The sequence below is a fragment of the Nicotiana tabacum genome, chromosome 23 (genome assembly GCF_000715075.1).
Source record: "Nicotiana tabacum cultivar K326 chromosome 23, ASM71507v2, whole genome shotgun sequence".
In the NCBI taxonomy this organism is placed as follows: Eukaryota; Viridiplantae; Streptophyta; class Magnoliopsida; order Solanales; family Solanaceae; genus Nicotiana; species Nicotiana tabacum.
Window position 1 is genome coordinate 112890002 of NC_134102.1, and position 11947 is coordinate 112901948.

At 37.8% G+C, this 11947-nt stretch overlaps 1 protein-coding gene and 2 non-coding genes across 5 annotated transcripts; 2 read left to right on the forward strand and 1 right to left on the reverse strand.

Annotated features, from left to right (window-relative positions):
- Positions 1-995: 995 nt before the first annotated feature.
- On the reverse strand, positions 996-6540 carry LOC107796465 (uncharacterized). 3 transcript variants are annotated; one of them, XM_075245273.1, is made up of 5 exons: positions 5072-6530; positions 3964-4115; positions 3800-3854; positions 2856-3054; positions 996-1533 (listed from the first exon to the last, which is right to left on the reverse strand). In XM_075245273.1, exon 1 carries the CDS (start codon positions 6355-6357, stop codon positions 5299-5301), a length of 1059 nt encoding a protein of 352 aa, XP_075101374.1. In that variant the 5' UTR covers positions 6358-6530; the 3' UTR covers positions 996-1533; positions 2856-3054; positions 3800-3854; positions 3964-4115; positions 5072-5298. The 3 variants fall into 3 exon arrangements, with proteins under 3 accessions (XP_075101374.1, XP_075101375.1, XP_016474726.2); XM_075245274.1 differs by lacking the exon at positions 3800-3854; XM_016619240.2 differs by having other exon boundaries at positions 2856-4115; positions 5072-6540.
- Positions 6541-11455: 4915 nt separating this feature from the next.
- On the forward strand, positions 11456-11553 carry LOC142177863 (small nucleolar RNA Z161/Z228). Its single transcript, XR_012706408.1, has one exon. It is a non-coding gene; the product is annotated as a small nucleolar RNA Z161/Z228 (small nucleolar RNA).
- An 86-nt stretch (positions 11554-11639) lies between these two features.
- LOC142177859 (small nucleolar RNA Z105) lies at positions 11640-11712 on the forward strand. The gene has a single exon (XR_012706404.1). It is a non-coding gene; the product is annotated as a small nucleolar RNA Z105 (small nucleolar RNA).
- The last annotated feature ends 235 nt before the right edge of the window (positions 11713-11947 follow it).

An 11947-nucleotide genomic window follows, 5' to 3' on the forward strand; every position in this document is an offset into this window, starting at 1 on the left:
ATAAAAAAAAAACTGAAGAGCCATCCATAATTACTCCTAGCCTTTCTGAGATTCCTGGTGCCTGTTGTTCTCTTGGTAAAATTGTTTCCACCTTCCCTATTTGTTTCAATTTTATTTTTACTTGTCATTCAATTGATGATCATTTTGTCATTCAATTGATGATCATTTGCTATGTAGGTGCCTTAGACTAATGCATTAATCTTGTAATGTTTTACGGGTATTAGAGATGCGATTCATCCTATATTTTATGCGTATTAGCACGAGAGATGTTCAGTATACTTATGCCATCTTTTGTGCTTATTGAATGCCCTATTATGCATATAGAAAACTTTTAGTTTGATTATCATCTTTTATATCAATTTAGATCAGTTTTTAATATCATGGTGTTTTAATCCACTTAACGCTGGAATCAAGGGGATGTAGTGTGCCAATGACGGGTTCAATTGAACTCATAACTTTGGACGAGGAGTAGAATTTATATGTAAAAATATAATGAGTTCAATGCTAAAATTTTAACAGTTGAACCAATAGAATTTAAATCCGGATCCGCCTCTGATTGAAATAATGAAGATCTATGTAATTCAAAGACTTACTTCTTTCCTTGATTCTAATTTACTGTTGTTTGCACTTAAAAATGTCCAAACAATGACTTTACAATTTACTATAAGTAACTCCACAGTGAATGTGAATGACCATATATATTAAGCAGAGAGAGGTTCAAGTCACAACTTCCATGCCTCCCATACATATAAGAGAGATGTAGCTAACCTCATAAGAGGATAAGCCGAATAAGAATGACACATACGATGATGACGTTTTAGTGCTACGGGAAAATTACCATTTTAGTTCGAGTAACTAAACCAAAGAATCACAAGGCGAAAGTCCAGCATAATACAATGAATTGCGGTAATAATCTATACATTCCAATATCTGTGTTTTATGCAAGTACACGTCCTGCCCATGGGCCCAAAAATTTTCACTTTAATATGCTTACATGGAAAAAGTGTTGCTCCCAAATTATTTAGAAATCTTAACCAAAGTGCAAACATATAATATTATATAACAGAAACTATGTATCAACCAAAAAATCACAATTATTTTAACTGTATATACAACTACTGATACTCCAATAATATTTTCTTCTTCCAGTGCTCGTCCTTCAACACAACACAAGGTTTGACTCAATATTGCTATCATCCTTTGCCGAGGTGAAGTGGAGACTGAATTTCAGCAGCAAGAAGACCTTGATCATCACCCAAATTGCTTCTTTATACCTCTCAAATCCTTGTTAGTCTGGTGGTAAGGGCGCAAAGCGCTCAGTCTTGTAATATGGCTCTTGTTACAATAAAATTTTCAGTAAAAGTTCTATCAAAATATAACACATTTCTTTCTTACTTTGGTTGGGGTAAGGGGTTTATATTCTTTTCCTCCCAGTAATTCTCTCTTATTATATTTCACCTGGCAAATTCTATGCACGGCTTCACCTGTAGTTATTGTCAACCTCTCAAATCCTTGTTAGTCGTGAAGGCAACCCTAATAAGAGACGATAAATTTAAGAATATCAAGAGGTAAATAAGTGACAAGAGTCTCCACATAAATGATTATGCCCACCCCCAACTGATTCCTTTTATCCTGACAAAGTCCCAGTTTGAACATACAACAAAATCTCACGTAGAAATGTTCAACAAATTACTAACAACCCCAACAGATTGCACTTATGAAAGTACCGAAGTATCATGTAATTAAGATAAGTTATGTTAAAATAAGTTGTATCTAGTACTTTGATGTGACTAATGTCGAAATGCACAGCAAAAACTGTATCTCAATGTTAATAAAATCTGAAGAGGTAAGGCACAATAAAAAATATTATCAATACCTTACACAATAGGTAATATGAAAGTCCTTTTTTAAAGTTTAAAATTTATTGGGGTAGAAATTAAGCAAAAAATGCTCCAAGTATAATGAAAAACTCTACAAAGTGAATTCAATATCAGAATACACCACTAAATACCTTGACTACCATAGTTTTATGTGTAAACTCGTCTTAATAACTCAGAAAATGAGCAGCTAGAATAGTTTCTTCTTGGGATTGAACTATATCTCCCATTTTCTTCTACCATTTCTCTTGTTCTTCTACTATTGAGTCCTTCTGTTGTCTTTCCTATGCTACCAGTCTTCCAGTGTTGTTTCTTATCCTCACATAATAAAGAAGCATTTTGTATGGTTGAGTTTATAGGTAACCCAATGCACTTTGACACTTCTGGTTCTTCTTGGTCTACCTATAATCTGTAGTAGAATATTTTCATCCACATCTTTTTATCCTATCATCTTCTTGTTGTAAGACATGGTTGCTGAGCAAATTGAGTAATTAGACACCTATATTGCATCATGTCTTAACATAGTTGTAAGGCGTCAACAAATTTCACTATAACTTCATTCTCAAGATCAGTTGTAAGGCGTCAACAAATTTCACTATAACTTCATTCTCAATATCACTTAGTTCAACAACTAGGTGCAATGTACCCCTTCTTTTACTCCTGTTAAAGATTTCTTCATAACATGGGCATCACCTTACACCAAAATTTTAAATTAGTTTCTGCCATTTTCAATGTTGAAAATGAGACTAATGTAAATCTACCGTCTAGCTAAAAATCACTTAATTATAAAAAATTTACAACCTTCTACAACAATAGTAGAAATTCAACCAGGAGATAACAATTGTCTATTGCCTAAGCTGTTCAAACTCAGAAACAAAGACGCATGAAACTCAAGTTCCACAGAGCAGGGAAAAAATATCAACAGGAGCATCAGATCTGCAATACCTTTTTCAAGTCAACTAATATCAAAGAACTTACACTTCTTCATGTGACTGAAGCTCCTAGTTAGTAGGCAAAGCCCCTTCACTTCAAAACAATCAATGTGGATTCTGGAGTGACGCCATTTGCATTTCTTTTGACTATATTGAAAGTGAAAGTTCAAGCTTTGAAGCTAATCTTCCAGCAGTCCTTTCAATTTTCCATAAGACTGCATCGTCGAGCCATAAGCGCCCTCAACCTAGTAATTTCAACATAGAGCATGAATATATGTGGTAAATTAGTAAACTATGAGCATATATTAAATTTTGAACTCATAATTTCAAAAGTTGGCAGGAAAATACTTCCAACTGTATTACCAGCATATGCAATCTAGGATATACTTGTAATTCCCTGTTTTTTAGGGCAAATACATCATCAGCTCCTCAAACGAGTTTCAATATTTCATCTGGCAACCTAAAACCTATGACCTTTTGAAAAACTTGACCTCTATGGAACATAGCAAAGGACCGCTCAAGGAAGACAGAGAAAGAGAAAGAGAAAAAGATATTGATGTCTGTAGAAGGAGCACTTTGGTGTCATGACTCAGATATCATAAAGTAATATCAAATATTCAGCCATCACATGTTGGATGGTATTTAGTTTTCTATTATCCAATATGGTAAAACTGTCTGGTTAAAAAAAATCAACAAAAAAGGATGAAGTAATAACTGTATTTCAAAAATACTCATTCAGTCATTTAAGAAGTTCTTACTGGCACCAGTTGTATGGTTGGCTGGGTGTTCTATTTCTCTGCAATCATGTTGTTCGCAAGTAATCAAGACAAATAACTTTTACACAAAGTTAAAGAATTGAGCAACTGATTATTAAATACATTGAGATAGCAATGTAAAAGGAAGTGGAAGAATAAGTAGATGGTCAAATCTATGATATCGAATAAGATCATATAAGCATTAAGATCTAGTAATATGATGGAAAACCCTTACTACTGAACTTCTTTCCGAACTTGAGGTAAGTAAAATCCATTCTCAACCTCGTTGACTATTTGACAAAAAAGAAACAAATGTGAATAGTTGTAACCATATAAACATGAGTAAAAGGGCGAAATAGAGCAGAAATTCATCCAATTTGGAGATAGTGAAAGACTTACATGGACGTCTTTGGATAATTTCATCATGAACAATATTATATGTCGAATGGTCATCGTGGTTGGCTGGTTGGCTAGTGTGGACGGACGAATTGGCACTTTCACGGAGTTTGAACTCTTTGCTCTCGATAAAGCAAATCAGTTATTTTAATGACCTGCAATAATTAATTCAGTGAATAGAAAACACTTCGATGAAGCTCAATACTAATTTAAGTTCAAGAACTCAAATCACCCGATGGGACAAAAACATAACCAAAACAAAGATACAAATTACAAGCTACAGAAGCACTATTGGTCCATGTAGCAGATACATGGTTAAAAGATGGATTGTAACTTTTAGTAACTTATCAGATTCTCAAACATATTCTATGCTACATACACAGTTTGCCTTGGCAAAATTGAGCCAGTAATTACATCAAGTATAGCCAGACTTCAATTCATCATCTTGCAAAGTGTCTATTCTGAAGAATTCCAAGAGAATCAAAATCTTCTAATCAATAACTGGTTGGATGGGAATTGTCCACTGGCTATAGAAAAACTTATTCATTTATTGCGCAGAGGAGAAACTCATGGCAAGATGGAGTTTTACGGGAGTATAAAGATTAAACACAATTGAGTGGTCAACGACATAACCGAACCAACACGTAAATGCAGCATGTTTGCCTATAAACGCCTTTTTTCAAATCAAACAAGTAGACACCTGATCCTCACTTTCTGCAAAATAATAAGGTAAATCGTAGTTGAAAGGCATGGAAATAAGAAAACCCAAATAAAAACAGGAATACACAGCAACATGCATAAATTGTAGCATATAAGAAGTGACAAAATTGAAGAAAACACCTTTCCATCGAGCTCGCAGATTGGAAGCGAATATGGTATAAGAATCGTTCATTTTATTCGACAAACTTGAAGAAACAAAACTAAACTATGCGGGAAATGTAACTTTGGGAGTTTCCCCTCTTAATCACAGAGCAAGTAAAGTCAACCAAACTATTACCGGAGAAAGCAAATAACAGCAATTTAGACTACAAATATAGACCTTTCTTGAATAAATAACCGAAAAAATAAAATAAAACAAACAGAAAGGCCAATGCGCAGTGTGCAAACTAACCAGTTCACAGTTGTAGTGAAGAAGAACCCAACCAAAGAATTTGTCAATCTATCAATTTCTCTAATTTCAGCAAGAGACACGTCGCACTACAGACATAGGTAGATAGGAAAGAGCAGAAGATTAGAACAAGACAAAAAAAGACAAAATCAACGAATTGCTCATTAGAAATACTAAGTCACTGGAAACACTCTCAAACAAGATTGGCTCGGCTTCTGCCAGAGCAGTTTTTAAGCAGTATGCCTCTTTTTCTTTGTCTTTGCCTTCAACTTATCACATAGGAAAGCTTTCTCTAATTGCGTCACCCTCTGCGCCAGTGAATTCAGCATCAGCGTTTGCATTTCGTTTCTCTGGCACAGCTCATTCATCATTCTCATCATCTTCTCATTCTCTTCCACCATTTTCTCCATCAACTCTCTGTTTTTTCTACTCTCATTTTCCCCATGTAACCTTGCTTCATTCTCCTCCTCATCAATTCCTTCAATCACATCTCCTACTTCGCCTCTTTCCACACTTACCTCCGGCAACTCATCAGACTTCTCTGCATCGCATTCGCCCTCTACTTGTGTTTTCTCATCTTTCTTCCTACAATTCAATGCTGCTTGATTTTCTGCTTCCACACTCTGCTCCAATAGATCAGAAACTTCACTCTGACATGTCGATTTTTCATTTTCGTCCTGATCTCCTGTAGAATGGGGGATGTCTTCGGTCTGATTGACCAATCTAGGGACTTCATCGGAATCGTTGTATTTATTCTCCTCTTCGACTGCAATTTGATTACCTGCGGAAACAATAAAGTCAATTTTCTCTTGCAAAGAGATTGCCTTTTTAATCACAGCCTTTCTGCAGTCCCTAACACCGGAATCAACTCCACGAACGGAATCCAATTTCAAAAGCAGAGACATCAGCGTCTCATTTACCCGCAACCTCTCCCTTTCGTCTCTCCGAATCAACTCCGCCATTTCGCCGCACAAAATCTTGCGCTCAATTTCGTCCACCTCTTTTCCTATTGATATAATTTTCTTCAAGCTTTTTCTCACTAAAAACCCTCTGAATACCTTCTGAATCCTTAAGGCGAATACGGACTGGTCCGGCTTAGGTTCCTGAGTCTTCAAGGATGAAACGGGCCGCTCAGGATCCGAACCGACGAAGTGGACCGGAATCTCAACAACCGGCTTAATACCGATAGCATTTTGGTGTATCGGCCGCACGGGTATTCCTCTCATGTTTGAGGAATAGCGAGGGCGAGTCGGCTGGGACCAATAGCTTCCGTAGAATGGGCTTTCCATTTGTTGATATTCGTTCGATAGCTAAAGACATTAGAGTGCTTTACAATGAGAGAAGCGGTGAGGTTTTCTGCTATTTATGTGTTTGATAGAGAAACTAAATTGAATGTTCCAGAAGTTTCACGAGTTCTTTTGGAAGGCATGGAAATATCTAGGCTTTCGCAGTCGTGTGTAGAATGTTCCTCAAACTGTTGGACCGCAATCAACTTTAAGCTTTGAAAAAGTAATACAGTACTTAGTTGGCGGGCGTTTGGACATAAGAATTGTAAAATTTTGGGAAAACGTGGAAAAAGAAATTTTAAAATATTATTTGAAAATTAGAGTTGTGTTTGGACATGAATATAATTCGGATTGTTTATAAATTTTTGTGAGTGATCTGAAGTGAAAATTTTTAAAAAATAGCTTTTTAGAGTTTTTCAAATTTTTAAAAAATTTTGAAATTCATTTTCAAGTGAAAATCAAAAATTTCATGGTCATACACTGATTTCAAAAAAAAAAAGTGAAAACAAAACTCAAAAAAGGAATTTTTTTAATGGCCAAACGGGCCCTTAGTATATATAAAATAGTGAATTTATCGCGGTACAATGATAAAATTAAATAATCTATTATAAATTAAGTAGAGATAGAAAAATAAAATATTTACTAACAAAATGGTCCAATTTTTTTTTAAAAAATTACAATAAGTTGACGCTATAGAAATTGATCAAAAGGAAATCTAATTATCTTTTTGGATTGAGGACCCTGTGAAACTTAGTACCGGTATAATATTAGCATTCACAGTTGTCATTCATCATGAAAAAACTCATTATTATTAAAAATCAATTGGAAAACTGAATAGACAATACGAAAATATTCGCATATCTTAATTAAATAAACTGTGAATATTTAACTCTCATACCCTTATTATTATGTATAAAAATTGTATAGTAACAACTAAAACTCATGGGAGGAAGATCCTTATTTATGAGCATATATAATAATTTATTGAATAACTCTCTCATAATTTCAAATGGCTACAATGTAATTGTTGTTTACCCGGAATATATTACAGTTGAATTTGTTCGTGATTTCTACACAGATGAATCAATTTGATCCCATAAGATAATGGATCAGTCAATTTTGATGTAAGATACTTAGCTCAAATGTATATAAAATGATAAATATGGAGAGCCCTGGGACATAGTTTCCGGGCACGATGATAATAAGAACAACAAGCTAGAAAGAGAAAAATAGTATCAGGATGTTATTTTAGAATGTGTCTTTTGATATCCAGAAAATCGTGTCTTACAATGACAGTTGAGCTTTTTAATTTATAACTCAGTGGGCATAATGGTCGGGCCCACCACTAATGACAATTATTAAAATGTGATAATGGAAGCCTAACGATAAACATAAATGCCCAATTTTCTGTAATGAGTCGTTACCCTTTAATGCTATGGAATATTCTTCATTAAATATTACCGGGCGCAGCATGCTTAATGCCTTTATGGACTTGCCTTTCTCGGTGACACACAAGGTATATGTGCCCGATTTTTCGTCCTCTTGGCTTCGATTCCACGTGTCCCCTTCTTTAATGGCCACGTACCATAACATAATTTACTCAATACAGATAGTCCCCCTACTTTTTGGTGACATAACTTTGTGTTACCGGGAAGTTGGTGAGAATCTTCTTTTGGCGGGAATTACTATAATTCATTTTGAAGGTTACTAACGATTTATTAGACACCAGTCTCTCCGCATTTAATGCCTTGAACACGCGTCCTCACATGATTTAGCACGCCTTTTGCCGGTTATCGAGGTAATTGGAGCCAAGTATTTTAGCCGCCCAAAATTTTTACTTATACGTATCGACTCCCTTTTTCCTTTAGGTTTCACCAGTTGCTTGAACTTCCAACCTGCATCCCTGTTTTACATCTCTTCTCTAATTTCTTCCAAACACATAACTTTTTCTTCCCCTCTTCTAATGGCTTCTTCATCTAAACGTTCTGGTTCTTCAAAGAATAAGAACAAAAACGAAGATTCTGCTCCTCCAATAGTGAGTTTCATAATCTCCAAAAAGGCCTAATACTTTGAAGGATTTGGTGGAGAAATTTCCCACTGATAACCCCCGTACATAGGGCGGTTAGCAGGTATCCATCTTCCATTCGTCCTTCCAGTATCCCCACTGTGAAGGAAGACTGCTGCTGCCCGAATTTGGACATCATTGCTCCCGACCTATCGGAGCGAGTGACCCTTCCCAGAGAGGGTTTCACATATTTTTACACGTACCCTTTTATCTTGGGCACGTTCTCTTTGAGTGGGGAGCTTGATTCCGTGATAGCGAAATTTTGTCTTCGCTACTAGGTATGTCTGGCACAGGTAAGCCCCTCTGTATGGAGGACGGTTGCATGCCTTCGGCGCTTGTGCTTTTAAAACCAGAGAAGAGCCGACCCTGGCTCACATGATGAATCTGTACTCCCCCAAGATCTTCCGGGGGAGATGATAAATCTTTGCAAGCGTGGTCACCATACTTTAATTTTTAGAATGGATGATGACAATGACCGAGGGTGGGTGGAACGGTTTGTTGCAGTTGCTTCCGGTGACATTATTCCAACAGCTGCCTCATCCTTTCCGGTTGCTTGGAACCGTTCCCGTAAGTTTCTTTGAATACATTCTCCCTCCCTAAATGTGTTTTTTACGCATGTATTGATCTTTCAACTTCTGTATGTTATAGCGACCCGATGGGTTCCACCGGTGGTAGAAGGCTTGGACCGGTGGGTCAAAAAGATCTTCGACATTACCACGCCCGAAATCCGCTTGTGGAAAGAACTGTCTATCAAATACAAGTGGAAGGCCAAAACTCATGGTAACTATAATTTGCTTTGCTTTAGTTTTTGTATATATGGAATATGACTGAATCTCCTGTCTTGTTTGTCAAATTAGGTCTTCCCTCGGGCTCAGTCGAGATCCCTAAAGAGGATGTTTTGGCCGACCCTGCTGATGCGGCGAGGCTGCTCCAGGAAGCGCTTGCTCGAACGGGTGCCGCCGGGTCTACTCCGGGCACAAATATTTCCTCACATAGTCCCCGGCTAGAGAACAAGCAACCAAAAATAAGGCGTTCTTCTGCGGCCGGGGAGAAGAATAAGAGGGCAAAGGTTGATGCCCCAGAATTATCCCAGGTGGCGACGTTGGTCGGTCCTCCTTCCGGCCGATCATAGATAGTGTCGTGATTGATGATGAAGAAGCTAGTGATGAGGGAGCTTCTCTTCATAGAAGACAATGATCCTTATCCTCTCAACATGATGCTCAACCTGTTGATGCAGTCATATCCATCGAGGATGATGTCTCGGCACTTTGGGGAGAGTTTGATTTGGTGGAAAATGCCAACTCCCGTTCTCGGGCCCTAATCGTTGTGCTCGGTACTGCGAGGCAGAGTACCGGGTCCTTGCCGTCCTTGGTTGGTGAGCACCCAACAACCAGTGCTGCCTTCGATGTAGCCATTTTTCGTTCTTCTCCTTTACCAGCTTTGTCACCACCTTCTTCGCCACCAGCAGCTGCTACATCTTTTCCATCTTCATCCTCATTTCCCCCAACAACATCATCTCCAACGGTTGTACCTGGCTGTGCTGAAGGCGTTCTTCTTCCCCAGTCTCCTGTTCATGGGAATTTGGAGTAAAATTATGCTACCCCTTCTAAAGATCCTCAAATGAGGAGAAATGTTACCTTCTCGATCTCTACTGGGTGCAACCTTCTTTCCCGGCCGGTGGAGCTTGCGAATTACCTGAAGCCCTTGGCTTCATAGAAGGATTGGGAAAAAGATTCAGATACTCTCGAGGGAGTATTTGTTGAACACTGCCATGCATAATGTCGCAACGGTATATTTCTGTCTTTCTCTGGTATTTTCCAGCTTCTGACTTAGTGCATTTTAAATTTTTACCTCTTCTTATCTTGCAGGCCAATTTTCTTGCTTCCGAGGGCCTATAAAGGTTAATCCGCGAGAAGGAGGAACTCTCTTCTGAACGGGATCACCTTTTGGCAGAAAGTGACCGGATTGTTCTTCGCCTCTCGGAACTGGAAACCAGGGCCACTGAGGCCGATGTTTTGGAAGCCCGTTTGCAGCAAAGTGAGCAAGAAGCGGTGATCCTTAGCCAGGAAGTTGGGCTGCTGAGGGACGGTTTTGATGAAGTCAAGGCTAAATGGGCTGAAGTCCAAAATGTCATTCTTACTGCCAATGATCGTGAGGCTGCTGCTGCTGCTGCTAAAGGGGTAACTAATTTAGAAGCAACTTTGAATTCTAAGGTCGAATAACTTGCTGCCGCGGGGACGAGACATGCCTGGTTGAAGGAGAAGTATAAGAAAACTATCGACCACAACAGGCTGTATAGTTTAATTGTCCATGATTTTGATGTCAGTCTCCGATCTGCTAGGTCCGCTCGGGACAATCTTTCTGCAGAGATCGCTCAACTCAAAGAAGAACTCAAGCGCCGAGAGGCTCCTCTCGTTGTTGAAAAAACTTACACCATGTACATTATGAGGAGAAAGACATTGGAAGGAGCCAAAGCTTGCATTTTTTATATTGATGCCTAAATTGGTAAGGCATGCGAGCTTGAGTTGGCTGCAAAGAAAGGACTCCCAGTGCGGTCTGATGCTCCAGGTTCTTCTGATTCTGATTTTGAGATTTCGGACACTGAAAAGCAGCAGAGATTGCATATGAACGAGCTAGGGATTCTTTTATAAAGCTGTTATACTTTTTATGTCCTCCTCTCACCCCTCCTCCTCCCCTCCCCCGCCCCAAAACCCCAAATTATACTCCCTTGTATTAGTGTAGGTGCAGGTGGGCTTTGTCTTTTGGGCTTAATGTACTATACCATGATCCATAACGAACCACCAGTTAAAGCCCAATAGGAAACATCCGTTGAGGTTAAACCCTATTGACACGACGTTCCTACCCTTATAAATAAGTTCCCATCCTCTGTTTCTTTCGTGGCGCTCTTAAAAACCCTGAAAGCTTATTCTAATGTAAATTAGTGTAGATTTTTGCTGTTCTAAAGTTTCATTACGTCTTCAATGCTTTCATTTATGTATTTTTCTAATGTTAAGAGTATTTTTGGTAAATCAGTTAAAGCCAAATGATGATTTTTTGGATTAATTCTCACGACGGTCGTCTGAGGCACCTTTTGGTGTCGAAATTGATGTAAAGATCCAAATTTTCTGATGGGTTCTTCTTCTTGTGAAAAAATGTTTTATTTAAAAAGTTGCTGATTTAGCTTTTAAAGATATTCAATTGTTTTGGTTTGATGGGGCAAGCATAATGATGATGATGTTATAATTATCCGATTTATTTCATGAAAGGAATTACTAACCTCCTACTCATTCTGAATGCTTGCTCTTATTTACGCTGACCCCTTTAACCTCTCGAATTTGAAAAAAAAAATCCCTTTTTCTCTTTTGGAGTAGATACATGAATGTCCACATTTTTTTTTAATTTTCGGGGTATTTACAAGGTCCATATTTTTTTTTAATTTTCGGGGTATTTACAAGAAACAGATCTGGATATAGAGGAAACATATTGTTTGGATTTGATTGATTTAATAATAATTTTTTTGTCAACGCG

Bases quoted from the DNA above. Each gene is read 5' to 3' on its own strand.
- LOC107796465 (XM_016619240.2), bottom strand. From the start codon at position 6,357: ATGGAAAGCCCATTCTACGGAAGCTATTGGTCCCAGCCGACTCGCCCT.